The sequence below is a fragment of the Vidua macroura genome, chromosome 7 (genome assembly GCF_024509145.1).
Source record: "Vidua macroura isolate BioBank_ID:100142 chromosome 7, ASM2450914v1, whole genome shotgun sequence".
NCBI lineage: Eukaryota > Metazoa > Chordata > Aves > Passeriformes > Viduidae > Vidua > Vidua macroura.
Window position 1 is genome coordinate 2,722,726 of NC_071577.1, and position 26,061 is coordinate 2,748,786.

A 26,061-nucleotide genomic window follows, 5' to 3' on the forward strand; every position below is an offset into this window, starting at 1 on the left:
TTGTTGCTTACACAGTTGTAACTGTAGTGAAGGCTTCAGTGCTCACACTGCTTGTGCTCCCTGTCCCCCTTCCATGAGGATTCCTGAGTTTTGTATCAACACTTCCACTTGCCAGTATTTCCCTTAACTTTATGAGTGCAGGTGTGGAAACTGGAAAGAGTCTGATAATGTGATTTCAGTGCAATATAGAAAGTTTTACAGAGCAAAATTTATATTTTGTAAGATGGGGCTGTCACATCTGTGTGGGACAATGCAGAGCTGAGTTGGTTTAGTGACTGTAAGTTGATGTCCAGGTGAGATTTTAAGGTCTTTAAAAGTACTTGATTGCCATGCTCTCCAGCAGCATCCAAGAGGATGCACTTTGGGAGGCCTTTCACAACAGGACATGCACATGGTGACACCTCTCAAACAGTGACTTGTCTCATGGGTTTCCTGGCCTTGTGCACTTGGTGTTTGTCCTCTTTTATAAGAAATTTGTCCATTTGCTTTTGGAATTCAGGAGAACTTTTGCTTTTTCCAGCACCCCAAGTCAGAGTTTCTCAGTGCAGCTAAGGAAGAGCAGGTAATGCAGAGAGCACACTTTGAATTGGGCTTTTTCAAAATTGTGGACCCTTCCCTTCCTCCTGGGTCCACTCAGCTTCTCACCCAGCAAAAGTAGGGGAAAAAGTTCTGGCTCTAACAGAAATAGATGGAAAGCTGAATGATCAGTGATTTTTCTGTCATAATCATGATTCTGCATCACTGTGATATCTTTAAGTCACCTCTGTCTGGGCTGCAGATTTATTATAATCTGCTTCACCTGCATGAGAAATGTGTACCACACCTCTGATGGTTTTCTTGCCCTTTTGAAACTCTTACACTGCGTACTTGGAAAAGGAAGGGGAGTGTCCAGATCTGCACAAAATCCGTGTGGTTTTGGAGGAACTGGGCTAACACAGCAGCAAATTCACTTCTTTATTTTTATTTTTCATTATTCCATGGTAATCCAGTTGCTCTTCTGGCCACAGTTGAGCATTAAGCTGATAGTAGATTTTACAGTGTCACCTGCTATTCTCACAGTGTGTGTTTAGAGACAGAAAACTGCTTAGAGACTCCAAACTCTTTGAGGGGGGTGTTTGAAATTTGCAAATATATTTCCTGGAAGAGATCTGAGTATTGCTGGAACCGTAGGAAAAGCAGCACTTCTGGGCAGTGGGCAGTGCTTGTGAAACCTGCTCTCCCAGGACAGATCCAGTGAAGCTGTATTCTGCTGCAGAAACAGGAGTTGTGGGGGTCCTAGGGACTGCTGCCACTCTTTTTGTCACTGGGAAATGGTGGTCCCTGGAGGGGAGGTGAGCTCAGGAGGCTGTTTCACACTGGCTCTGCTCTAAATAAAGCAGCCTGGCCTAGTGGAAGGTGTCCCTGCCCATGCCAGGAGTTTGGAGTGAGGTGGGCTTTGAGGTCCCTTCCCGCCCAAGCCGTTCCATCATCCTGTATAAAGACGCAGGGAGTAAATCTCCCTGTGGTCACAGTAAATTGTTTCCAGGCACTTCTAAACCTCTTCCTTCCCTCCTCTTTTCGTGTATGGATCCTGTATTGGCAGTATTTTATAAACAAACCCTGAGAAGCAAAGGCAGCTTTCCCCCTCTCTGGTTAAAGTGCAGGATCTGTTGTCAAAGGAGAGATTTAATCGATAGAGCTCTGGGAGAGGCTGTGCCTCCCTTCAGGTCGGTGTGTTTGTGTAAACCCTGGGCTGTTTGCTTCTAAATACAGCAAGGAAGGTAATTTTGGGGAAAAACGTAATGATCCCGTTGTAATCAACCTGTGCCAGGCAGAAGGATTGGCGGTGACACCTTTTGGAAGGTGGTGGTGGTGGTGTTTCCGTGGCTTTTGGAGAGCAAACCCCATGGTGCTAGGGTGCTGCTAGAGGAGAGCCAGGATATGGAAGGCCTTCTAGCATCCCTTTGCTCCACCGAGCGCTCAAAGGGATGCTGGCAGCAGTGCTGCTGCTGTGTCAGAGAGAGCGGGGCACCAGAGCTCCTGGTCCTGAGTAACCTGGCTGAGTCAGTGCTCAAGGCCCAGCCCTAGTCCAGGATTCTTATTGGGGCTGGAGAGCAATTAAAGCTCTGAAAAACTCTGTAAAGAAAGTTCTGTGGTGACTGTCATTAGTTGTTGCTGCACATCTGGGCTTGTGATGGCACAGAAGCACATCTGGAAGGGGCTGGGAGGAGGAAGGTGAACTTTCATGCTGCCACAGAATCACAGAACCATAAGGGGTTGGAAGAGACCTTAAAGATCATCTTGTTCCACCTCCCTGCACCTTCCACTATCCCAGGTTGCTCCAAGCCCTGTACAACCTGGTCTTGAGCAGTGCCAGGGATGCATCCACAGGCTCCCTGGGCAACCTGTGACAGTGTCTCACCACCCTTGCAGTAAAACATTTCTTCCTAATACCTAAACTCCTACTCTTTTCAGTGTGAACCCATTATTCCTTGTCCCCTCACTGCAGTTCCTGATGCAGAGTACCCTCTTCAGCTTCCTCAGAGCCCCTTCAGATAATGGAATGTTGCTTTGAGGTCTCCACGCAACCTTCTCTTCTCCAGGCTGGACAGCCTCAGCTTTCTGAGCCTGTCTTTGATGAGGAGCTGCTCCAGGCCTCCTATCAACAAATCATTCTTGTGGCAGAACTGTAAGATTCTTATGTTAAAAAAAAAAAAAAAGCAAAAAAAAAAAAAGCTTTCTGTTGGGGTAAGAGAAGATCTGGAACTACTTTAAATCCAGGGAAGGCGCCTTGCGAGGGTTAGTGGTTTGCTGAGGCACCAAACCAGGGAGAAACGAGGCACTTTGGCAGGGGCTGCAGCCCCTCAGTCTGTCCTGCAGGAACAGAGGCTCGTTTGGGGCTGTGACAAGGAGGTGACAGCACTCTCAGACCATGGCCACCCTCTGATCCAGGGATGTGATGAGGATACAGCTGCTGATGCACCGGCCCCCGTGGTTTGGGGAGCCTGTGCTCTCAGGTATGCCTTGCTAGAAGCAAGCTGAAATAAACAGGCATTAAGTGGTTCCTTGTGCTCCTGTTCCTGAGATTTTTAAAAATCCAGCAGTGGCCAGACTCTGAAAATTCTCCTGTAAGGCAGGAAGCTTGATGATGCCAGTGCTGGTTAAATAATGTTCGACAAACCTGCTTGTTTGAGCCCACAGTTCTGCTGGGAACTTCCTGCGGTGCCACCCGCTGTCCTGTGCGTGGCTGCTCTCCCGAGCCCTTCCTTGCTCAGTGCCCAGGGACGTGCCAAACCTGGCACGGTGCCCGTGGCCCCGCTTGCTGTCTGCCAGAGCAGGTGATCCTGGGGCTTGTGGCATGCTCTGGCTGGCTGTGCCCATCTCTGCTCCAGCTGGGGTCCAGCTTGGGGAGCCTGAGGTGCCCCCCAAGAACCCGGGGTGAGCCTTGCTGCGACCCGTCTGGCCAAGGCAGCGGGGTCTGAGGCTCCCCCTGTGTGCGCAGTGGCAGCGGGCAGGCGGCCCTGAGCCAGCCCCTGCCCGTGCCAGACGGGAATGTGCCTCTGGAGTGATGCTCGGCGTGGACTCGCTGTTCCTCGGGACAGAGGTGATCGCCCTTGTCCTGGGAGGCACTGGGAGCAGAAGTTAAACAAACTCGGCTTTGTTTTTCTTTTTAATCTTATTTTTTTTTTTCTAAATGAGATAATTTGCTTAGAAAAACCCTCTAGACCTCCTGATGTCCGAGGCATAGGGAGAGACAGCGTTTCACTTCTTTTAATTTAAGGAGTGTTTTCTTTGAGATGGTGGCAAAAGGACAAATTTACAGAAGAATTGTTGCAGGTGGAGGCCTGGCAGCGACTCATTGGTCTGCATGGAGGTCAGTGCAAGAGCTACCTGAAAATTCCAGTTTGGGAGGCGGTAATTTGGGACAGGACTGCTGTGTCCTGGAGAGAATCATGGAATCACAGAGTGATTGGAAGCATGAAAACCCATCTCATTCCACCCCCTGCCATGTGCCACTGTCCCAGGATGCTCCAAGACCCTGGCCTTGAACTCTTCCAGGGATGAGGCAGAAGCAGGAATAGATTAAACTGGCGGTGCTGTTGAATGGTTTTGGTGCTATTCATTCAGTCCAGTTTCTTTGGGAAACTTTCACTGTTCACGCTCATATTTTCATTCTTGTGCTGGGAAAATGAGGACAGGGAGATCTGGTAACTCCACTCCAAATCCTTCTTGTCTACAGCTGAGATGGCTTATGCTACAACAGTACCTGCTGGTTTTAATGAAAATAAATTATGTTAGTATCTTGCTAATGCCTGGTCTAAGCTGACCCAGCTCTGTTTAACAGGATGTGCTGATTAATGGGACTGGAACATCTTGAACATTCGGGATGGCAGAGACCTGCAGGGATTAGAAATGACATTTAAGTGATTTTCTCTCGAATTTGACGTGTAACATGGAATGCGTTCCAGGTCTCTAAGAATGCAAGATGGGCAGAGAGGAACTTGGAGAGTGGTGATGCTGAGACACTTGGGCTGCAGAGAAACAGCCAATTAAAGGAGTTTTTTAATGAAGCACAGCAAGGAAGGGACTGTGTTCAGCAGTGCCTTCCTGTGTTCAGCAGTGCCCAGGCATTTTCCTGCACATCAGGGAAATAACTTTAGAAAGCCCCTCCTGAGCAACTGCCGGTGCTGGAAGTCTCAGACCTGGTTTTGCTTCTTGGAAAGGAACACTCAAATCTGAGTGTGCTAAGAGCTCTTCCAGGAATAGCCAGCACTGCCTGAAATGCTGTGGCACAGCTGCACTGTGGACAGATGCTCCTTGTGCAAGGCAGGAGCAGTCCCCATGGCAGCTCCCAGGAGCCATCCCCCACCCCAGCGGTGCTGCAGGGCACCACTCCTTGGGAGCTGCTGCCAGAGCAGTTTGGGGTGAGCAGAGTCAGCTGGATCCGTGGGGATGGGCTGGAGCTGGCTGCTGCCAGCAGGGTGATGCTGCCAGCAGGGTGACCTCACCCCAGCGCTGCGTGATGCCTGGCCAGGCAGGAGGAGCTCCCCTGAGTACCCAGGAGGGCTGGGCTGCTGGTTTTGTGGTGTTTTATGGTGCAGAGAAGGGAAATCACCTGTGGCAGTGGGGTACTCTGCATAAAGAACACAGCTGGGTTCAATCTGGGCCAGCGGCGTTGGCTGGGAGCTCGTGCCAGTGGCACAGCAGAATCCCTGAGACAACCTGCCTGTAAAACAGGGATGCTCGGGAATCCCAGAATGGTTTGGGTGGAAAGGAACCTCAAAGCCCATCCTATTCCATCCCCTGCCATGGGTAGGGACACCTTCCACTATCCTAGGTTTCTCCAAGTGCAGTGCAGCCTGGGCTGGGATGCTGCCAAGGACAGGAAATACCGGGTCTCACTTGGTATAGTGCCAAAAAAACCCTGAACACCCCCCCCCCCCCCCTCCCAAAACTGAACTTGAGCAAGTTCTTTCAGTGTAAGGGTGGCTGGTTAGGTCAGCATGGGTCTCAGGTGGGGTTTCTCCAAACCAGGGTATCTACTGCTTCTATACTTCCATATTTTGGGTGGCTGGGGCCAGGGCTTGCTGACTCTGTGGGTGATTTCCCCTCTGTTCTCTCTCCCTCCCTCTACTACACAGCTTCAAAACCATTGGGAATGGTGGATTTTTTTCCCCTGGGGCAGTATGGAGCTGCTTCTTAGTAATCTGCTGGAGGCTTGGGTAGAGTAGGAGTGGAATTGATTGTGTGGGTTTTTTTCCTTCCTGCTCCAAGACCACTTCTTGGCACTGAGGAATTTTTCTTTAGACTTCTTTTGGGGAACAGATGCATGAAGTACAGTTACCACTCATACATATGGCTTTTAAAATATGGAAGCTGTTGGACTGAAGTGGCTTCATATGGTGCTGTTGGAGGATGAGAATTAGCATGGAATTTTGGGTTTCTGAGACGTGAATGTGTCGTTGGAAAGTTGTTTTCTTTAATTTTTTTTTTTTAAATAATGTTAAGTATTAATTTGCATCTTTATGGTTATTAATCAAAGTAACATTTACAACTCTGAAAATTACTCTCTCTGCAGCCCTTAATGCCTAAAATAGCATTGTAGTTTAATCTCAGGGATAAATAGGTTATATAATGTACAATCTAAATGGCTGTTAATCTTCATTGCTAACGCAGACATCTTTTTCTTTAATTGCAGGTTCCCATTTTAAAAGCTATTGGAAGACACTCTGCCACCCTCTTGGATTACTTCCCATACGACTCAGCATGTCACTGTGCCCTGGATTTTACAAGGTGGCCATGATTTAATCCCCACTTCCCACTCCTATGTATTGGTGAAGCACTGGAGCTCTTTTGAGCTGCTGTTACTCCCGTGGGAACTGATCTATCTCCAATCCCTTCTCCCAAGGACTAGACATTGCCAGCAATGAGCTCCCAAAGCCATCCAGGTAAGGGTAAGGCCACTTGGAGTCCCAGCAGTGACCCCAAAACACAGTTTGTTGCATGAACACACCTTTTAATTATGCTGAAATGGTCATCCGGACCCCCTCCCTTTCCTGCTTCGTCTGAAACTTGGTGTGAAGGTGGAAAGTGCTGTTGGTGTTACAAGGAAGTTTTACAGTTTCAGACTTCTGGTTGTTCTGAAATTTGGGTTTCTAATCATTGCATCAGTGAAAATTGGTATTTTCTGAGTCATGAACCAGATATTTAATTTGTTAAATCTGTGCTGATGAGCCTTAACGATCAGGAGTGTACTTCCAAGGAATGGGCAGGGTTCTGCTGGTGCCTTTATTGATGTTTAAGAAAACTGTTGGACTTTTTAACAGGAAGGAATAGTTTTGCTGGAACAAAAGTCAATTGATCCACCTCAATGCTGTCTGGGGGATTATCCCTAATGTGTCTTGTAATTTGAGGCATGATTCATCACTACTAAATTGTGCATTTCTTGTCTGTCAGAAGAATCTGTAGTTGCTCAGTTACCTGCTTCCCAGCTTTAAGATGCCTCACACATTTGTTTTTAGGGAGTCTGGGGCAACTTTCGTGTGAGGCAGAGCTTTGTAAGAGGAATTTTAATTGTGCTTGGGCTGTTTCAGTTTATGGTACAGAACTGGCTGCTGGGAAGCAAATAATCCAACAACAACAACTCACGTGGAAGGACTTATTTCACTCTGCCTCTGAGAGATTACTCTGTGACTTCAGTTTAATCAGGTTGAGGTTAACAATTAAGGCTGAAATGCTAAAAGCCAGAGAACAGCTCCTAAGATTTAAGGAGCCGCTTGTTTGTGGGGGAAGAAATCCTGCAATAAATAGGGGTGCTGGAGTCTACAGGCAGCAGGGGGAGACCTGACCCTCACCTCACAACTGAAATGAGTTTAGGAGTCTCTAAAATAATCAGAATTATCAAAAACAAACAAACAAACAAAAAAAAAAACCCAAAAAACAAAAAACCTGGCCTCTGCTTCCATAACGTAGCAGTCTTAGATTTGGAAATTTGTTGGTACTTTGAGGAGTTGAGAAACGTGTGTTTGTATGAATGCAGGTGTTTACTGGAGACACAAATGCAGAGTGATGTTTTTAAGGAGCTCTGTTCTTCAGATAACACATAATTGTTGTTTCAGTGTTTTCATGACTCAGGAGTGAGGCTGGGAGCTGTGGCTGCTTGCTTTTCTCTCGTTGTGGTGGTGGGACACCTTAAAAACCCACCTGCAGTCCCAACCCAATGGTGGGTATTTCTTGGCTTCTTAAGGAGCTGCTCTCCAGAGGTTTGGGGAGTGGTGATGTCCTTTCTGGTTGGGCTATATGATGCTGGTTTGCCTTGCTTCCTTTCGTAATTCATCACTGAACACATGTTTCTCCTGCCTCTTTCTGCTGCTTTGGCTCAGCATTCCTGTAGATCCAAAAATCAGCTCGAGCTTTGTTTTTCTAACAACCCTGTCTAGAATGGTGCTGAGAATAGTGGTCTGATCAAAACACAGGGTGTGGCAGCAGGGCAGGATGGTGTTGGATTCCCATGTGCCCTTCCTGGGTGCTGGGTTCTTACTCTGGTTGTACTTCCAAGGCTTGGGTTGGAATTCTGCAGTGTTTCCTGGTGGCTTTTCACCCCCGGTGTTCTTGCTGCTCGTTTCTCTTTCAAGAGTCAGTTGTATAATAAGGAGCAGAAATATTTCTCAAGCCTTGCCAAAGATGACATCTGGACTTCTCATGTCAGTTATCATAGCCATGTGGATTATACAGCTACAGGTAATTATTCCTAATGATGGGCATTGTTTAAGGGAAGGCTCTGGCTTAACTCAAGAGCCTATTAAGCCTTGCTTCAGTGGGTTCAAGCTTTCTTCTCTAATCTTCTCCAAGGCCAGCACTAATGGGATGTTTTAGGAGCCGTGCCATGAAATTGTTGCGGCATAGATGAATGGAAGTGGTTTGGGTTGGGTTTTTTTTCTGTGCTTTTTTTGATTTTTTCATTTCACTCTGCAAAGTTTTTGTGAGAAGTGTTGGGCACTGAGAGCTTCTCGCCGAACAAGGTGGAAAAATATGGAGAAGGTTTAAGTTAGGTAAGAAAAGTGTGACTTCCTCCCCCATCACTGCCTCTTCTTTTGTTGTGTTTTGGACTCAGATTCTGTAGGGAATAAGAAATAGCTTTTGGAGAAGAAGAATACCCAGGTGGAAGAAAACTTCCTGGGAGGCATCACGTGGCCTTTGGCTTTTGGCAGAGGAGTCGCTGCCTCTTCCAGCGCTGGAACAAAGCTGGAAAAAAAGATGCTGGAATTGTGCTGTGAAGGCTCAAGTTGCTGCGAAGTATAATTAAGACAATTAGGCTAATTAAGATAACATTTAGGATTATGACAAAGCTTGGGGGGGCGGGGGAAAGCATGTTTAGTTTCACTCCTTAACCTGTTCACATTGGCCACAATTTAAACTTGCCTTACATAACCCGTGGTGCTCACCTTACCAAGGCTGACTGGGTTGTGAATAGGTGTGGGGTATTTTTATAGTTTTTTTTTTTAATTTTTTAGGGTTTTTCCCCTCTCTTATTTACCTTAAATGATTCCTTGCAGTCGCCTTCTACCTCTCCCCTTAATTTTCAGTGGCTTGAGTTTCACTATCGTTCGCTTCTTTAATCAGTAAAGATTGTTCTGCTGATACTAGTTATACATAAAGATTAGTTTTAAAAAAACAAAACACTTAAAGTTAATCACTCAACTGATTTGTATTTGTTTAAAGTTCACTTTCCTTTGTAAAAGCTGAAAATCTCCATGTTCAATGAAGCATTTTGTTTATGAAATGTTATCCTGCAGGAATTAACCAGTCTGAATGCAAATGCTCCATCCTTTCTTCAGAGCCACTCTTGCAGAGATGCAAATTTCAGCTACATTTTGCAGTGCTGAATGTTTGATAATTAGGAATATTGAAGTTTTGAGAATGAGCTGCCTGGCTGATAGGGGAAAATCTGCAGTAGGGATCATTAGGGCTGAGAGGAGCTCCCGGAGGAAGCAGAGAGCTCCGGGATCACATGGCACCGGGAGAACTAGTTCGGGAGTCACGTACTGTGATTTGCTGGGTAGATAAGGACTTCTGTACAGGGCTTTATCTGCACCCAGCCACTCTCCTGCCCTGCTCCACTGCTCAGCGAGGCATGGAAAGCCATTTCATGCAGCACACACAGAAGAGCTCTCCCCATGAGCATCTCCCAGTGTTTTGCACTGCCCGATAAATATTTGATGTGTTCTCTTTTTAAAGATTAAGAAGTTTCTGTGGAGATGCATTTCAAGGCGGCTTTAAATGACACTGACCTACTTTCTGGCAGCAATGAGGCTGTCTGGGGCAGGAGCATAATTTCAAATAAACACAAGGACTGTGGGGGTAAGCTCCAGCCCTCCTGTAGCAGGGCTGGGCCAGGGTGGGTACTTGGTGACTGTGGAAGAACATCTGGACATGGTGTGTCATGGAATGGTTGAGTGGGAAGGAGGCATAAAGCCCACTCCATCCATGGGCAGGGACACTTTCCACTGTCCCAGGTTGCTCCAAGCCCTGTCCAACCTGGCCCTGGACACTTCCAGGGAGCCCTGCTTCCCCTTACCAATCTGGTGCTCTGGTTTTACTGGATTATGCTGGACTGGGAATTCAGAGATGGTTCCCCTGAGCAGCCTGGTCCCCCAGTTTTGGGGGGACTTTGGGATTGGCTGTGGGGTAAACTCAGCAACAAGCTCTGGTTGGAAGAGCTGGAAACTCGAGCAGATGGAACTGACCATGTCTCCATTCACTTTTCTTTCTCCAGCTCACGACAGAACACCTTTTCCACCTTCATTCCTGTTCTTACCCGTGTGGGAGCTGAGCCTGTCCTGGACTTCCTCTAGGAACGGTGTAATTTTGAGGTCCTTGAAAGTTTTAAGTCTGCTCCCACTAAACCTGTGAAGTTTTCACTTTCTGGAGCATCAAATAGTTGGGACTTTCTGTGCAAGGGTTTGATTGTACCCTCAAAAGAGAAGAATTGTTTTGTGCTTCAGCTTGGGGTTCAAGATGAAGTTCCTGCTAGGTCAGTGTCCCTGCCAAGTACATTCCTCTCATTTCTGCTTTTTCTTTAAATATAGTTCTTGCACTTAGGAATTCTTTAAAAGCCTGTTTCTAAAGTAAGTTTTTTAGCCTGTGATGTTTCCTGCAGTGCAAAGATGAGAAGCAGGTACTTGTGATGAGAGGCAGAGAACTCTGGATTATTTTGAATGAGGTGCAGGGTAGGCAAAGGATATTAAAAATGTTGTACTTTTAAAGTCAGGTGATTCTGTAATAATGTTTGAGATGGTCCTTGGGATCTCGTGTCCCGCTTGGAAAGGAGACAAACCTTTTTCTATGAGGTTACTGCATTTTTGTTACTCACTTTTGGTCAACCCTAGTTTTGCCCTGTGTCTCATACTTCCCCAAATTCAATTTGTTACCAGAAGAGCGAATAAACAATTGCAATGACATTTCTTCTTTTAGTGTAGTGTTTAGTATATCTTTTTCATCCTCTGACATCTGTAGAAACTGCCTTTACAGTCAGAGGATAGCTATGAGTGAGTGAACATGGAGTAGCAGGTGCCTGACTGGAGAATGAACAGTTGTGGAACTGGTAATTCTCCCATCCTTCAGTAAAGGTTTTGCCAATCCCTTTCTCCTCGTAGCTTGCCGTGTACTAGGAATTCCCCCCCACCTTTTATTTATTTATTTTATTATATCATATCTATTTAGGCCATTAAGCAGGGAAGGCCTTGACACCTGCACCGTTTGAGCTGCCAGGTGGAGTGGTCAAACCACTGAGAAATGGGGCACACAATTTATTCTTCTGCTAAGAAAGCTAAAATTAATCCATCAGCAGGTCTTTTAAAGGTTTTGTTTCCATAACCAAAATCAAAGTAGTGTTGTTTCATCGGTTACTGGGAAAATCAGATGCTTTACCTGCAGTGCCCTGGCTTGCTTTGAGGTGCTCAGCAGCTCTTGGGGTTCCCCCTGGGGATTGCTGTCACCCTTTGGCTTGATGGACTGATTTACTCAGGTATGGAAGCAGATTTTTAGCCTTTCAGAAGGATGAGGCTGATATTAAACTTCGCACCTATTGAAAAGTGAATTCCATATGGGAATAACTCCAGGTGGGCTTTTCTGAGGCCCTTCTGTCTCAGCTGGAAGCCACCCGTGGTGGCAGCAGTGCTTGTGGGAGTTTCCAGGAGCCCCTGAGTGTGTTTGGGGTTCAGTGGGGCATTGCTGGTCCTGCTTTGAACCCTGGCAGCACAGGCTTTGCCAGGGAATTCACAGGCCAGACTTAATCTTCTCCTTGTTTGTAGCTGCCCCGCTCCACTTTGATGTTGCAAGAAACGTTTTGGAAGCTTGAGTTGCCAAGTGTGAGGAGGTTCTGCCAGGATGGCTGGGCAGGGTCAGCCCGGGGAGACAGGAGCCTGACCACAGCTACCTGGGGATACGTGGGCAAGGGGGGAAGGACAGGTAGGATTGTGACAACAGTCATTAAATACACCCTCTCAACCTCTGCTCGTGTGTGATGTGGATTTTTTTTTAGAGTAAATTTTACTTTTGTTTGTTGTTCTGTTGTTTCTTGGGGTTTCTTTTCTGTCATTTTGGTTGTACCAAGGGATGAACAATCCCAGCACTGAAAAACAACTTCTTTTGCTGACTTGCCTGTGAACAGAACAGAAGCAGAGTGCCTCTCCACCAGGAGAAACTTCCAACCAAGGTAGAGCTGCTTGCAGTGGAGGGGACTGCTGGAAACCCCCTGTGCTCTGTGGGAGGGCTGGGATCAGCGTGTTGGAGAAATCGCAGCCGAATTCAAAGAAATCACTTGTTTTTTATAAAAAAAAAAATCAATCCTGACCCTTTCGCTATTCTGGAACCCATGTACTCAGTGCTGTTTGTAGCTGTTGTGCTGCCAAGCCACGTAAATAGCTTTATGGGGCAAATGGTGAAGGGAGCGAGGTCTGGTTTGGGAGCTTTGAACTGCCAGCCTTGGCCTCAGGTACCTGTTTTGTCCTTCGAGGCAGCTGCTTGCGGCCGTGTGCCCTCACCGGGATCGAAACCACGGAGCACAGGGCGAGGGGCTCCGTGTGCCCCCCGCGGGCTGTGCTGGCTGTGCTGTGGATTTTGAGTTTCTCTTTAGCAGCTGCTGCCGTCCATGAGCTCGGTGTGGTGACTCTTTGCTTGGCCCGTGATCAGTAGCCCCGGATCAATGCGGGTGCTCGGCCGCGCGGTTGCTGGGAGCAGCTGGGAGATGGGGAGCGCTGCTTGGGTGGGTTATTTGCTCAGAGATCTGAGGGCAGGTTTTTTTTTTTTTTTGTCTGCTGCTGGAAAGGTGGTTTCGGCAGTTCTGATCAATTGACAGCTCTTCAGGCAGGAAACCCTTAAAGCCTGGTGATGTTAAAATAATCCATTGAGAATTGTATTTTGCTCTTCTGTTCTGGCATTCAAAACTTGCACTTTCTACTCAAACAAGGCTTGACCCTCTCTGTTAACTGTGACCTTTATTTTATGCTGCCTATAAAGAGAAACAGTTTTAAACGTTTTTTTCACTCCTGATCTAGAAAATGCTTGAGCTGCTCCTGTGGGAAGATATAAAAGCCTGAACTAGACCAACCCTTTCTTCTCTGGTTATAAAATCATCCAAAACAGTAAGAAAGACGACCATACACCAAACTCCACAAGTCCATCCAAGTACTGAATCCTTGGCGTCTGTCGCTTCAGGAAAAATCTCTGAAACTTCCCAGAACTTGCTTTATTCTAACTAAGGTGCCAGTGGTCTCACAGAACCTCTGCCAGGGGAAAGCATGTGATTCTCACAGCTTACCAAACCCAGGAGAAGGGCTCTGGCATCTCTTCCCTGCCAGCAGCAAGAATCTGATTGGCATTAGATGGCTTTTTCCCTTCCTTTTTTTCCTTTCCAGCAGGTGCAAGGCCTGTTCTGCAGGCTCGTAACTCTTGACAGGTTTATCGTGATGTCTTCTTGGCAGGTAGGGCTGATGCTATTCCTTCAGCCTGCATTAAAGATGCTTTTCTTTTTCATTTTTTTCCCTTCAAAATGGAGCTCTGTGCAGTAGCTCTTTCAAGGAGGTGATGGGACTGTTGCCTCTGGTTTCCTTCTTTTTATCTGGAACTGCAGCAGGTAGAGCCAACCTGAAGGGTCACTACACCTTCACCACCATCTCCACCTCCCCCAGATAAACTTGAGACAGGTTGATCTGAGCAAACACAGCACCAAGTCGTGTTGACAGAGGTTTTGGAAAGCTCTGATTTTATTCCTCTAATGTATTTTCTTTTTCACAAGGAAAGGCACGCAGGCAGGATCTGCTCAGGCGCTGCCTGATTCCTGAATCTTTCTGAAGAAGCTGCTATGTGGAAGTTGCCCTTTTAATTTTTTTCTTCCTCTCCTCTCTTTTCAGTGGTGTTTGTCATGGGAGACCTCAGCCTGTTGTTTTTAGCAGCTCACCAAAGCGCTTAAGGAGAATTCCTCCTCCTCCACTGATTAATTTCTGGCATGGAGCACAAAATAGCTCTTGCGTCAATAAATCGTCACAGCCTTTGCTTGTCTCTGTCAGCGTAAATACAGTTGGACTCTAACACGCCCCCAAGTAGGCCAGAGGTTGCCAGTTTTGCAGCTGCACGGTGGTCAAGTCCAAGAGTGCCTGGCTGGGCTGTCAGAGCTGCTGCAGTTCATGTTGCGAGCCCCTCCACCCCCCACCCCTCCTTAACGTCTGACCTTCTGGAATTCTACTCTAGTTATAAAGTTATTGTTCTGCAGCTTAAAGCATAATGATATTGGGTGCATCTGTTTGATTTACTGGGAAAGCAGGAGTCTGTCTGTTTGTGGCTGTGAGCAAGGGTTCTGCTCAGTGACTCCCAACCCTCATTTCACTGCTTCACCTCCCATCACTTGGTGGGCTCCTTTTCAAGCTGCTTGCTCGGACTTGGTTTTTTTTTTTAATTTTTCTTTAATTTTTTAAATTTCTTTTTTTTACTGGTATTTCTGATGTTTGCTTTTGTTGGGGAAACCGTGGATAGCAGTTGCACAAAAGAACGTGATGTTTTGGGAGTGATTGCCCAAATCATTGGGCAACAGGGACTTGATCTTTAGATGTTCCAGCCATCAGATGAAAGAAACTTTCTGCAAAGCCATTTGCTGGAAAAACTGTTGTGCAAATGGGGTGGTGAATGCTGCTGGAAATGGGGAGGGGGGTGAGAATCCTCGAAAGTGGGTCATCCTCCTGCACTTGGGATTCTTGCAGGGAAGCTTGAGGGAGCTGCTGGAGAGGCTGGGACCATCCATTGGCAGCTTCTGAGTCAGAGAGTAGGATGGAAACTGCTGACTTTTTACAGAGGTTTCTCCTTGGAGAGTGCCCTGATGGAACTGCTCTCTGGGCTTTCCTGGAGCACGTTCCTCCTCCCACTGGCAAGGCTGCCCTTGCAGCTGCCCTCTCTCTAAATGGAGCAGTTGAGCAGACTTGAGAATGAGAATGATTTAGAAATGTTTCTAAAATTTAGATTTTTAAAAATTGTTATCTTTTAATCAACATCTAAATACAAACACAAACTGCTGGTGGAGGGGTGGGGGAAAACTCCTCGATATCCCACCTGTGGATGAAAACTCTTGGCAGATATTTTTGCCAGTTTTGAGAAGCCACCTGTAGCTTCTGTAGACTTCTGCATGTATTCCTTCTGTCCTTTGAAAAACAATCAGCCTGTGCATGCCAATGGATCGACACTGGAAGGGCAGGCCTTGATGTGATTTGGGTTTGGAAGAAATTCCAGAAGTAGAACACCTATTTTGTGGAGAAAACTGTCTGCTCAAGGTGACTTGCTTTGCCAGAAAGGAGAGCACGGCTTGCTCTCAGCCTCATGCAGGGATTTGATAAACTCTCTATTTCCTAGGATTTCTCATCTTGTTCCCTAGGCCTTCTTCCTCCTCTCTGGAGCTGTGAACTAATATTCACTAAGAGATTTATGTGTTTTGGCCAAAATGCAGAATGTGTGCAAAGAATATGCCTGCTGCCCTTTTTCCCCCATAAGAGCTTGAGGTTTGAGAGTGAAAACACAGGTTTAAAAGTGTTTTCCTGATCAGTTTGTTTATTCCTTGGTCTGCAATGCGCAGGGTGGTGCTGGGGGGGCCACAAGGGGTTGAGGTTGCAGGAAAAGGCAGCGGTGGTTGTGCCACTGGAGCTCTCTGGCAGCTGCCTGCCCACGCTTGTGTCGGGGTGCAGGCTGCCTGGGCTCTTCCTGCTTTCTCTTTCTTGTTGTTGATGCCAGGGTGGTGTTTTGGCTCTGCAGCGGGCACAGAGCAGCTCCCCTGATGTGGCTGCTGTGTGTCTGTCCAGGCTCCTTCTGTCTGAACTGGCCAGAGTTTATTCCTTAGGGCTGGGGCTGGGCTTTTCCACAGCCTGGTGTTGGTTCAGGGTGTTGGGGCCTGCTGATCTCACACCCACTCTCTCATTTTCCCATCTCAGGTGTCTGGATTGCCTCTGAACAGAGCATCATGTGGCGTGCTGTGGGCAGCGAGGGATGCTGGGGTGAACACAGAGCTGCAGTTTGCTGAATGAAGCTGTGTCAGCTCAGGGTGTGCTTGGCTTTTCCTCCTCCCCCGGACCTGGGTGCTGGAGAGCTGGAGATCCCCACTGATCAGGCTGGGACCTAGGGAGGTTGTTGGCTCTGGGAGCTCTCTGGGATGCCCATCCCACATTGAGGAGTCTTTGACTTCCTTTGTGCCTGAGGTCGAGTTTTTTTTTTCTTGTAAAGCACTGGAACAGGCTGCTTGGTGCAGTGGTGGAGTTGCCATCTCTTGAAGTGTTCAAAAAAACATGTGGACTCTAAAATTAATTATTTCCTTCCTATTTCAGCTTATGTTTCACGGCTGGGGCTGCTTTCTTCAGCAGAGGCAGGCAGGAGAGTCCCTTCAGGAGCCACCAGTCCCCAGAGCTGGGTTCTGTAGTCGCAGCAGCCCAGCTCTGCAGTGGGATAAGCCCTCCCTCCCGGGTAAGGTGAGCTAGGATAAAGGGGTGTGCTTATGGTGTCTTGTTTGGCTTTTCAGGCTCCTGAGGCCAGAGAGCTCTGCAGAAGGAGCTTGTTTTTATTCAGAAATAATGATGCAGTAGTTGGTTTAGGCATATAAAAATCTGTGGCTTGAGCAGGCAGAGGTATGAGACACACTTGCGTTGGGAGATGAGTCCTGTCTCGCTAGAAACTCCTTTTTCCTCTTGCAAGAAACAATGTGGGACTATTTCCTTTGAACATCAGTGGGTTTTTCACCCTCCCCCGCCCCCCCCCCCCCCCCCAAATCTTCAACTGGTTTTATTTTGCAGTAAGAAGCAGTAGGTAGTGTTTAGGAACCGTTGTTGGTGAGATTGTATCTGGCAAAGACATCATCTCACCAACAGCTTTCAAAGATTTTGAAAAAGGCAGAATGCTCAGTACTGGCTCCTTTACTATATTTTCTTACTGTTTCCCACCAAGCCTGTATTTCCATCGTGTCTGTGAGCTTCACTGGTTTTGTCACATTTGCAAGTTGTTAATAACATCTTGGTTTGTTAATATATTCTCAGGATTGGCAAATTCTACGTGATTGATCTGCTTAGATCCGCGTTATTTACTGCTCTGCCTCTTCCAAGTTAATAATTTCCCTGACTAAGGATACCTTTGTGCACAGGGAAAGATGCAGGGAGGAAAAATCCCCCTCTGATGTTTCTCCTCCCTCCTCCTCCTCCCAAACTGAAACTAGTGGAGGCTGCTGGCCACTTTCACTGGTCATCCGCCGAGTCCTTTAATTAGAACGTTTCTGATTCTGAGCTTCCACATCTCCTGGCTCAGGCCTTGGATGCAGGCAGAGGCATTTGAGCTGCGCTGTCTCTGGTCCCCAAATTGTAATTTCAGCTCAAGCCCTTTCTTAGATGCTGGGGAAATGAATTGAAGTTTTGTGTGGGGTGTTTTACCCCTCAGCTCTGGGGGGGCTCACGAAATGCTGCTATGGTTGCAGGATGACAAAAGCTGTGACATCTAACGAGGGATCACTCTGAGCATCCCATGCCTTGCTGTGTGGCTTCTTGGAGCTGCTGACCTCTGCCGAGTGTCCTTGGCTGTGCCAGCCCGGCCACGTGCTGGCAGCTGGGAGATGTTTTGTCTGGCAGCAGGAAAAACTTGGTGCTGGTGGGAAGAGCTGAGAGGGCAGAACGTGCGGTGTGCGCCAGGTTTGGGACGGGCAGCGGTGCCTGGCATGGCGGTGGCAGCTCTTCCCTGGTTGCCAGAGATGTCACGAGTGCCAGAAGCTCGGGGGGTGCAGCCCAAACGGGACTGGGGCTCGCTGGGCATGTGTGGCTCTGGATTAATTGTCCTGTGCTCTAAATGAGTGGTTGTACACGGAGCAGGCACGTGGCACGGCTCTGCTCTCAGCAGGTGAAGCTACAGCAGGAAAACACCTCCGGCTCGGCAAGACACAATAGCAGAGCACAGGGAGCTGGGCTGAGGCATGTGAAGGATGTGGGATCTGTGATACCGGAGGCTTAAAGGCAAAAATAGCATCATTTATAATAGTAAAAGCGAAGGCTCCTGTGTGACGCCTTTGCATTCTGCCAGTCTGTAGTGAATGGAGGAGTAGTTTGCTTACAGATGTCAAGCAGGGATGAATAAGCATTTAAAATTTTTGGTGATGGAGAAGCAGCTTTTCCATCTTGGCCCCTGAGGTAGTCAGCCCTGCAGTCCATTTCCTCAGAGTGTCACTTGCTGCTTGAAATACAGGTGTTGGGAAGCATGGAATTAAAACTCTGTCCACATCCCTTGGCCTTCCTGTGGGGTTCCCTGTTCTGCCCTTGGCGTGCTCCAGGACGTGTTTTGACTGGGCTGTGTGCTGATTTTGGAGAGGACCCCTTTGCTGCCTGGTTTGCCCCCCAGCAGCAGGAGGAGATATCCGAAGCACAATCCATGACCTCGTTCACACACTATAAACATGCCATCACCACAGACTAAATCCCTGATGTGTTTTAGTGGATGGACACCTAGGATCGCCTGGAGGTGAAATGAAAGAATAAACACATTAATTTGGATGCTTGAAGAAGAGCAGTGTAGTGTGGATAGGTGTAAAGTTATGTCCTGGAGTAAGGAACTGCTGTCCCTTGAGGTCTCAGTGCTGGGGCTGTTGGCTACAGCATCTCTGCCTCTGCTGCTGCTTTGTAGGTTTTCTAAGGACTTAGTCCAGGGTGGAAACAGAGGGAAAAACACCTCATTTTAAGGAGTGGAATGCAACTAGTGCTTCTAAGTCAATACTATTAATTGCTTTCTTGCTGCTTAATGATAGATTTGTTAAGATGTGGCCAGAAGTGGTTCTCTGGCCAGGAAAATGTCCTTTTTGCTGTTGTGTTTGCCCGAGCTGGCAGTGGAGATACCTGTAGTACCTGAGGAATGGGCCTCCTGAAAACTGGTATTTTGGAGCATTTTTCCACTTACCTGCCCACGACTAATGCCTGCACCATTTCTGGTGTCATCCTCGCACCATGGTGCTTGGATGTGTGCAGATTCGTGTGAGGACAATGTGAGGAGAAAAGCCTTTGGAAACCAGCAGGCGTTGCAGCAATGTCCATCAGGGCTTTTATTGTTTTCATATTTGGCTCCAGCTTAAATGTCAGTGACCTCCTGCTCAGAGAGGTCCCATCCACAGGGAGCCTTGGCAGGCGTTTCCCAAACACAGCATAGGGATCTTGTACCCTCTCACAGGATACATTTTACACCCTTGCATTGCAGTTGAGAGAGAGTGCTATGTTTACTTCCTTCAAAAATAAGTTGTGGTGGTGAGGTTGGCAAGTCCTTATGGGAACTGGTCTCTCCTGAAGGTATGAATCCAGTCTTAGGCTGGGTTGTACCTTAGGAAGCTGAATGTTACCCTGAACAAGTGTCCTGCCTGACAGTCAGAAGCACAAGGTGTTTTGGCCTCTGAGAAGCAAAACAGAGAGCCCAAAATGAGAACAGAATATAGAATCATATGTGAGATGAGTTTGTAATTCTGGCCATTTTGGTGCTTGCTAATCTGGCGCTTTTGCTGGCCCAAAAGGTGATGGTAAAGAAGGCTAGGTTGGCAATTAAATGTGCAGTGAGAAGCTTAGGGGAGACTTAAAGTTTGGGGCTACTTGCTGTTTGTGTGAACCGTGGAAAATATTTTGTGAACAAAATTTTCCATTAATAAGGGGTTTGTGAATAATTCAGGATTATTGCAGATCAAATTTCAGAGAGAAGCACCGAAGCATCATGAGCTCCGTGATTTTCCAGCTCTTGGTGTGTTCATTCCTGCGTGCTGGTGTTTTGGGGAGGGAAGGGGGATTCTCTGGGACCTGAGCTCAGCTGAGTCAGCTTTATTAGCACTGCACGACTTCCTGAATTGCTGCCGAGGAAGGATGTGCTGTTGACTCAGAAGAAAGTCTGTGATGTCTGGGGACAGGGTCATTGAAGCGGATGCCTGAGTTCCAGCATGCTTTTGAGGCTGTGAATCACTGTGACAGCTGAAGTGAGTGAAAAGTGCCATTTTCTTTAAAAAAAAAAAGAGAAGGTGGAGGAAGGCCTCAGAGGTCACGCTTGGTTAGATAACAGGGCAGGGTGGAATTTGTGGTTTGCATCATTAAATTTGGCACTGCCTTCACCTGGGTGTTTTGCCCGGCTGTAAACTCATGCGTTCCCTGTGGCTCGCTCCTGTAAACTCCGTCTGCACAGCTGCGAGCTCCGTCGTGTGCAGACTCAATTCCTGAACTGGATCCGGACAGCGGAGGATTTTCTGTACGGAATCTTCTATTAAAAACACGCCCACACTCCCCAATCAGCCTTACTTTTCCTCTGCGAACTGCTCATTTGTCTCAGAGTGCTCTGTCTGCCTCGAACATGCCTGTGTGTGTGGCATAGCTTGAATTTTTATGCCAAGGAATGTAAACACCAAATCCGCACAAGACTTGCTGAAGAACTCTGGGGCTCTGGTGCATCATCTGTTTGTTATGTAACCTGATAGAATGGGAGCGAAATAGAAACCAGATGTCAAGGCAGAGCAATTACAATTTTTCATCTGCGAGTGTTACAGTAAATGCACTTTGTGTTCCTTCCCCCCCTCCCCGAATGCAGGGTTTTATTTGGGAAAGTGCTGCGGGGGACCTTGGAGCTCTCAGCATGGCTCTTGCTTAAAGACTTTGTTATTCTGTACTTGTGTTCCTTAATGTAATTAGAGTCTCTGTGCTACTCCAGATCCACGAGCCAGCGTTATTCCTAACTGGAAATGAGCTGGACACAAGGGCTGAGTCTCAGGAGAGCCCCTCCGCATGTCCAGCTCTGCGGGTTACACGGTCAAGTCGCACTAAATTTAGCATTCCAAGGGAAGCTGCTTTGCTTGTCATGTTTAAATTTGGCAAGAGAATCCCCTCAGAACAGGTTTGGTGCGGGCTCTGCTGGGGATTCCGGAGCTGGAGGAACATCTGGGAGGGGAGCAGATGGGAGCTGCAGTTAGCTCGTTTGCTCCAATTCGCCGTACAATGAGGAGGATAAAAGGGAAAATGGATAATCATTGATTCTCTCTGGTGGGGAAATGGATTCTTCCACCGCTAGTTTATCCCAGAGGTTTATCTCTGCTGTCTTCCATTAAATAAGGCAAGCCCTCGGTTGAGAGAGGGATTGATGCACGTCTGTCTTGCTCTTCACATGCATCTTCATGAGCTGAGGCATGTGTGTGATCTCACCAAGTAGGAGCTGATGGGATTTTTCCTCTTCCCTTCCCTCGTGTTTTTCATCCTCCTGTGCTGATATTTGTTCTTTTGCTGCTGAAGATTTATTTCCTTCTGTCCATTTAAGCTTGGAAGCCCTCGGCAGCAAGTCTTTGCCTGTGGAGTTTGGGCTTGGTCCAAAGGGGCTGGGGATCCAGTATTTCTGTGGGAGCAGAACACATTTTGGGCATCCCTCTGTTAAGTACAGATAACTTCAAGAAACCCTTAAATGAGTTGTACATTCCAGATGAAGGAAGAATTAAAGGTTCTTGCTCCTCCTAAACAGCAAGTTTCTTCCCTTAAAACCAGCAATCAAGGAGAAGAGATCAATGTGAGTGCTTGCTGCCAGCCATTCCCAACAGCATCCAAGTTGTGCCACCTCTCCTTTCAAGGACAGCATGGAAAGAGGACTTGGGTGTGTGATAGGTCACTGCTCAACTCTGCCAACACCCAGTAGTGACTTCTGCATGTTGCCCGTGGAGTCTGAGCTGAAACTGAAGATTTAACGGTTGGAGACACTTTCCCCCCACATGAAGCATTTACAGAAAACTTTACAGCTGCAAGGAAGCAGCAGAGCCTCTTGCACCCACGAAGTCCAGAATCAGATGTTCCCAGTTTGGAATTGCTTCCTTTCCAGCTCTCCTTCTGGAGAAGAGGAGACTCAGGAGGGGCCTCATGGCTCTCTACAAGTACCTGACAAGAGGTTGTGATGAAGTGGGGGTTGGGCTCTTCTGCTGTGCCTCAACTGAAAGGATGAGAGGAGGTGGCCTCTCAGGAGAGGTTCAGATTGGGTATAGAATACTGGATATAGGGAAAAAAAAAAATCACTGAAAGGGTGGTCGGGCATTGCAGTTAGTTGCCCAGGAAGCTAGTGCAATCTCTGGAAACATTCCAGAGGCACCTGGGGGTATCACTAGGAGCGATTATGGTGGCGCTGTGTTGGTGTTTGGATTGGATGATCTTGAAGGCCTCTCCGACCTTGAAGATTCTGTGATTTTTTTTTTTTTTTCTAAATGGAGATCACGGAGAGCCCAGACGTGGCCACCATGGAGAACATTCCCTCAGGTTGGTCACGGTGGGTGTCTGACCAACTCTCTTGTGAAGGTGCTGATGCTCTTCTCACTGAGCTCTGCAAGGCCTGAAGCTCGGGGAGCTCTGTGCCGAGCTTGGGTAAACACCGCTGTGTCATTGACACCCGGCCTCAAAACCACGGGAGTGCAAAATGGGAATGTTGGCCAGCGGACAGGAACGACTCCCTTCAGTGTCAGTCGCAGAGGACTGGTTTTGAGAAGGAAAACAGGTCCATCAAGGAAGCGTGGGGCTCAGCTCCTCTGCCGTGTTGGTGCTGAGCAGCCTCCGTGACCATACCCGTGAGCCCGGGGATCCCGGTGTGTGCTGGGGACACAAATGCTGGCAGCGGCGGTCACATGTCCCCGGCAGCTCCTCCTGCTATAAAAACAGCAGCTCCGCCGACAGCGACCTTCAGCATGGCTCCCAATGTTCCCCGTGTTATTTTTAACCTGTCTGGGTAAATTTCCAATACAAAGGCCGGTGCCAATCTGATGTGCTCGCTTTTCCAAATCCTTATCTTTTGCTTTCTAGTGCACTGACGCATCAGATGGAACAGCAAGTTTCGGTAAAGCTTTGCTTGTATGGCCGCAGCACCAGAGAGAAATAAATATTTCAGCTCTGTTTTACTGCTAAATACATTTATTTTTCAAGAGGATTTTTTTTTAAGATGGGTTTTAACAATTTTTTTTTTCTTTTTAAAGAAAAAAATACTTGAATTGTGTTTTAAAAATAGCTGAAGGCTGTACTTTGATTAGGTTGCTGTGGCACTGACGTCAGCGGGTGACATTTATCTCTGTATGGATTTGTCGCCCTGTTGACTAAGGCTGTATTTACACAAATGGGGATATTTCTGTCTGCTGTGGGGGGAACCAGCAACAGCTCTGCCCCAGTTGTGTCCTTGCCCTCCGTATTCCTGAACTCTGCCTCTCTCCTGTGCTGCTTCATTCTGTGCTGCAGTGGGGATTTTTTGAAGTGTTGGAGGGTAGTTTTAGGTATTCATGTTGCCATGAGGGTCTAGGCATGATGATGATGATGGCTCGGTGGAGGAGGACACGGGCAGAGAGATGCTGAACTTGCCTTGGTAAAGCATCAGGTATGAGCCTGGGTGGGTCCTGGCTGGATGGCTCCATGAATAGACAGGTAATGGATGTTCTCCAAGTAGGAATTATAGAAAATAGGCCCTGAACAAGTGAACTAAATGTGAAAAAGGAAGGAAAAGAAGTGAGCAGTTTCAGCCCAGCATGGCTTTGAGTGCAGTGTATTTCTCTGTCACTTATTGACTGTTTTCATCTAGCATAGTTGTAATTCACTTTTTTTTTTTTTTAAGCTTTAATTATTGCTCTCAGGGTTTCCTTGGCCCCAAATCCCACTGTTCCAACAGCAGCAGAAAGCACTAAGTTTCCTAGAAGCGCTTGTCTAAGATCTGGTTCCTGGAGCATAAGATTATCCAAAAGGAAGTTTTCATAGAATACCAGAATGGTTTGGGCTGGAAAGGACCTTAAAGCCCATCCAGTTCCATGGGCAGGGACACCTTCCACTGTCCCAGGCTGCTCCAAGCCCTGTCCAGCCTGGCCTTGGACACTGCCAGGGATCCAGGGGCAGCCTCAGCTGCTCTGGTCAAATTTTCTCTAAATTGTGCCTGTTTTAGGGGGATGCACTTGGAATAACTTCTAATTTATCCCTGACACCAAGACAATAATAAAGGGAAACCTTTAGAAATGAACTTAATTAAAGGCTGATACAAATTAACTTGCAGACTTTGTCAATTTATCACACTACTCCAGTCTGTTTTCCAAGGAATCGTGGGTTTAAATCCGTGAGTCTTGTCAGCTCTGCGGGGAGGAGGCAGCTGATGCCGGCTGGCTTCAGGAAGGCATGAAATGTGTTTGTGTCTTCTGGAGCTGTGAATTAACTGTGGGACTCCTACGTGATGGGCAGCCAATCACGGATTTGGCAGATTAATCACACTGACTTGTGCAGAGCTTTTACCTGGCCCTCATCCCGTGGCAGGAGGGAAAGGAGGACTAATTAACATCCTGGACACAGAGCCTGCAGACACAGGAGTACATTTTGGGGCTGGTTTCAGGCAGCTGGTAATGTACGTGTGGAATAGATTTTCCCCAAATTTCATAGTGGATGAAACCTGTGGAGTGAAATGCTGTTATCTCCGCTGCTAACCCATCTGTATTTGGGGACTTTTTTCTGAAATAGCAATTCTGTGGGCTGCACTCACCTGCAGGCTCACTGCCACTGCTGCAAACGATGTTTTCTCTGTGAGCTGGAGCATGGCACAGAGTAGCTGATTGTTTCACATTTCACCCCAACGCAGTTACTCCTTTCTAAACCTCTGTAATCTTCTCTTAAAAAGACAAGGGATCTGTGAAGAGCTGCTGCTGGCATCCGTGCTGGGAGGGAGGGCTTGCTTTCATCCCCTGCCACCGTCCCCCCAAATTCCAGCTTTTCCCGTGTCTTGCCTCATAAGTGTCTGGATGAAGACTCTAAGGTCAGTCAATAGAACAGGAGTTTGATAAATAGAAATTTCTATTGGCGTTAGATGTGCTTGGATGTCCAAAACAGGTACTGAATATGGATATTTATGCACAAATATACCAATGCATAGGTGCATTTCCTGTGCAGAAAGCAGCATCTAGGTGACATCTCTGTCCATGGCAGGGGGGTTGGGATGAGATGATCCTAAAGGTCCCTTCTAACCCACACCATTCTGTGATCCCATGAGCTTGTCTCCATCCCCAGAGAGGGACAGCAGCCAGCAGTGAGGACAGTACTGGTTAAACACAATATTTTGCATTCACTTGGCCAGGGCTGACTTGAGTGTGCCTTTTTTGTATCTAAAGGAATGAAAAAAGGTCTCCTGGGCACTTCTTGTTAAGATGTGAGGAGGAAAATGCCTTCTCACCTGCTGAGGCTGCAGCAGGATGTGTGTGGAGTGTGTTAGCCTGGAGGTTGAAGGGTTTATGACTCTTTGGGAAAACTCTTCCAGGCTCAGAGGGGGTAGTAATTGATATTTAGTGATTTCTGTTGGGGTAGGTCTGCTGTTTTGGTGCTGGCTGAGCTCCTCTGGGTTTTAAAGCAGCTGCTCAGGTGAAACCTTGGGATCCCTAATGCGATACACTGCTGCCTCAACTGGAAGAGATGAATTTTCTCTAGCAATGCTCAGCATTAACTTCTGCAGTTGCGACAGAGGTCGGAGCGTTGCTCAACAGCCCCGCAGCCCTTGAGGTGCCTGCTGGTTTTGCAATGCACAGCCAGCAGAATTAACCTGGGTACATCACTGGGGGGAAAACAAAGGCTTGCTGGTGGTTTTTCCCCTCTTTTCCAGTGGCTTCTGCTGTAGATGAAAGCGAGTTTCAGGGCCCTGAGCCCTGGGTGTACAGTAAGCAGGCTGCAGCCTTGGCTCTCCCCTCCAGTTTGTCATTAAATTTTAAAATGGAAAAGCGATAAGGAATCTCTGTGCAGGGAACATTCCTCATACCGTAGAGTTTAACTGCAGCTTTTGGGTCCTGCTCTGAAAATCTGATTGACCCGAAAGAGATGAGGTGTGCCCTGGATGATGCCAGATAAAGCAAAGTGCTCACATGTGTGGTTATTGCTTCCCTACCTGTTTATAGCAGCTTCCCAGTCTTTATTTGCTCTGATAGAATCATTGGAGAATGCTGTTGGGCAGGAGCAAATAACTACTGAAGTAGAAAGAATAGCCTTCAGAGAAACTAGACTTTTCCAAAACAGAAGCTGGATACGGATCTTCCCA

General features: G+C 47.4%; 1 protein-coding gene across 8 annotated transcripts in view; it reads left to right on the forward strand.

Annotated features, from left to right (window-relative positions):
• Positions 1–26,061, forward strand: part of HDAC4 (histone deacetylase 4) — a 174,675-nt gene that overhangs the window by 19,125 nt on the left and 129,489 nt on the right. For all 8 annotated transcript variants that reach the window (XM_053982146.1, XM_053982152.1, XM_053982150.1 and 5 more), the window contains one exon: positions 6,179–6,428. In XM_053982146.1, the coding sequence (XP_053838121.1) occupies positions 6,407–6,428 (22 nt within the window). In that variant the 5' untranslated portion in view covers positions 6,179–6,406. The remainder of the gene's footprint in view (positions 1–6,178; positions 6,429–26,061) is intronic.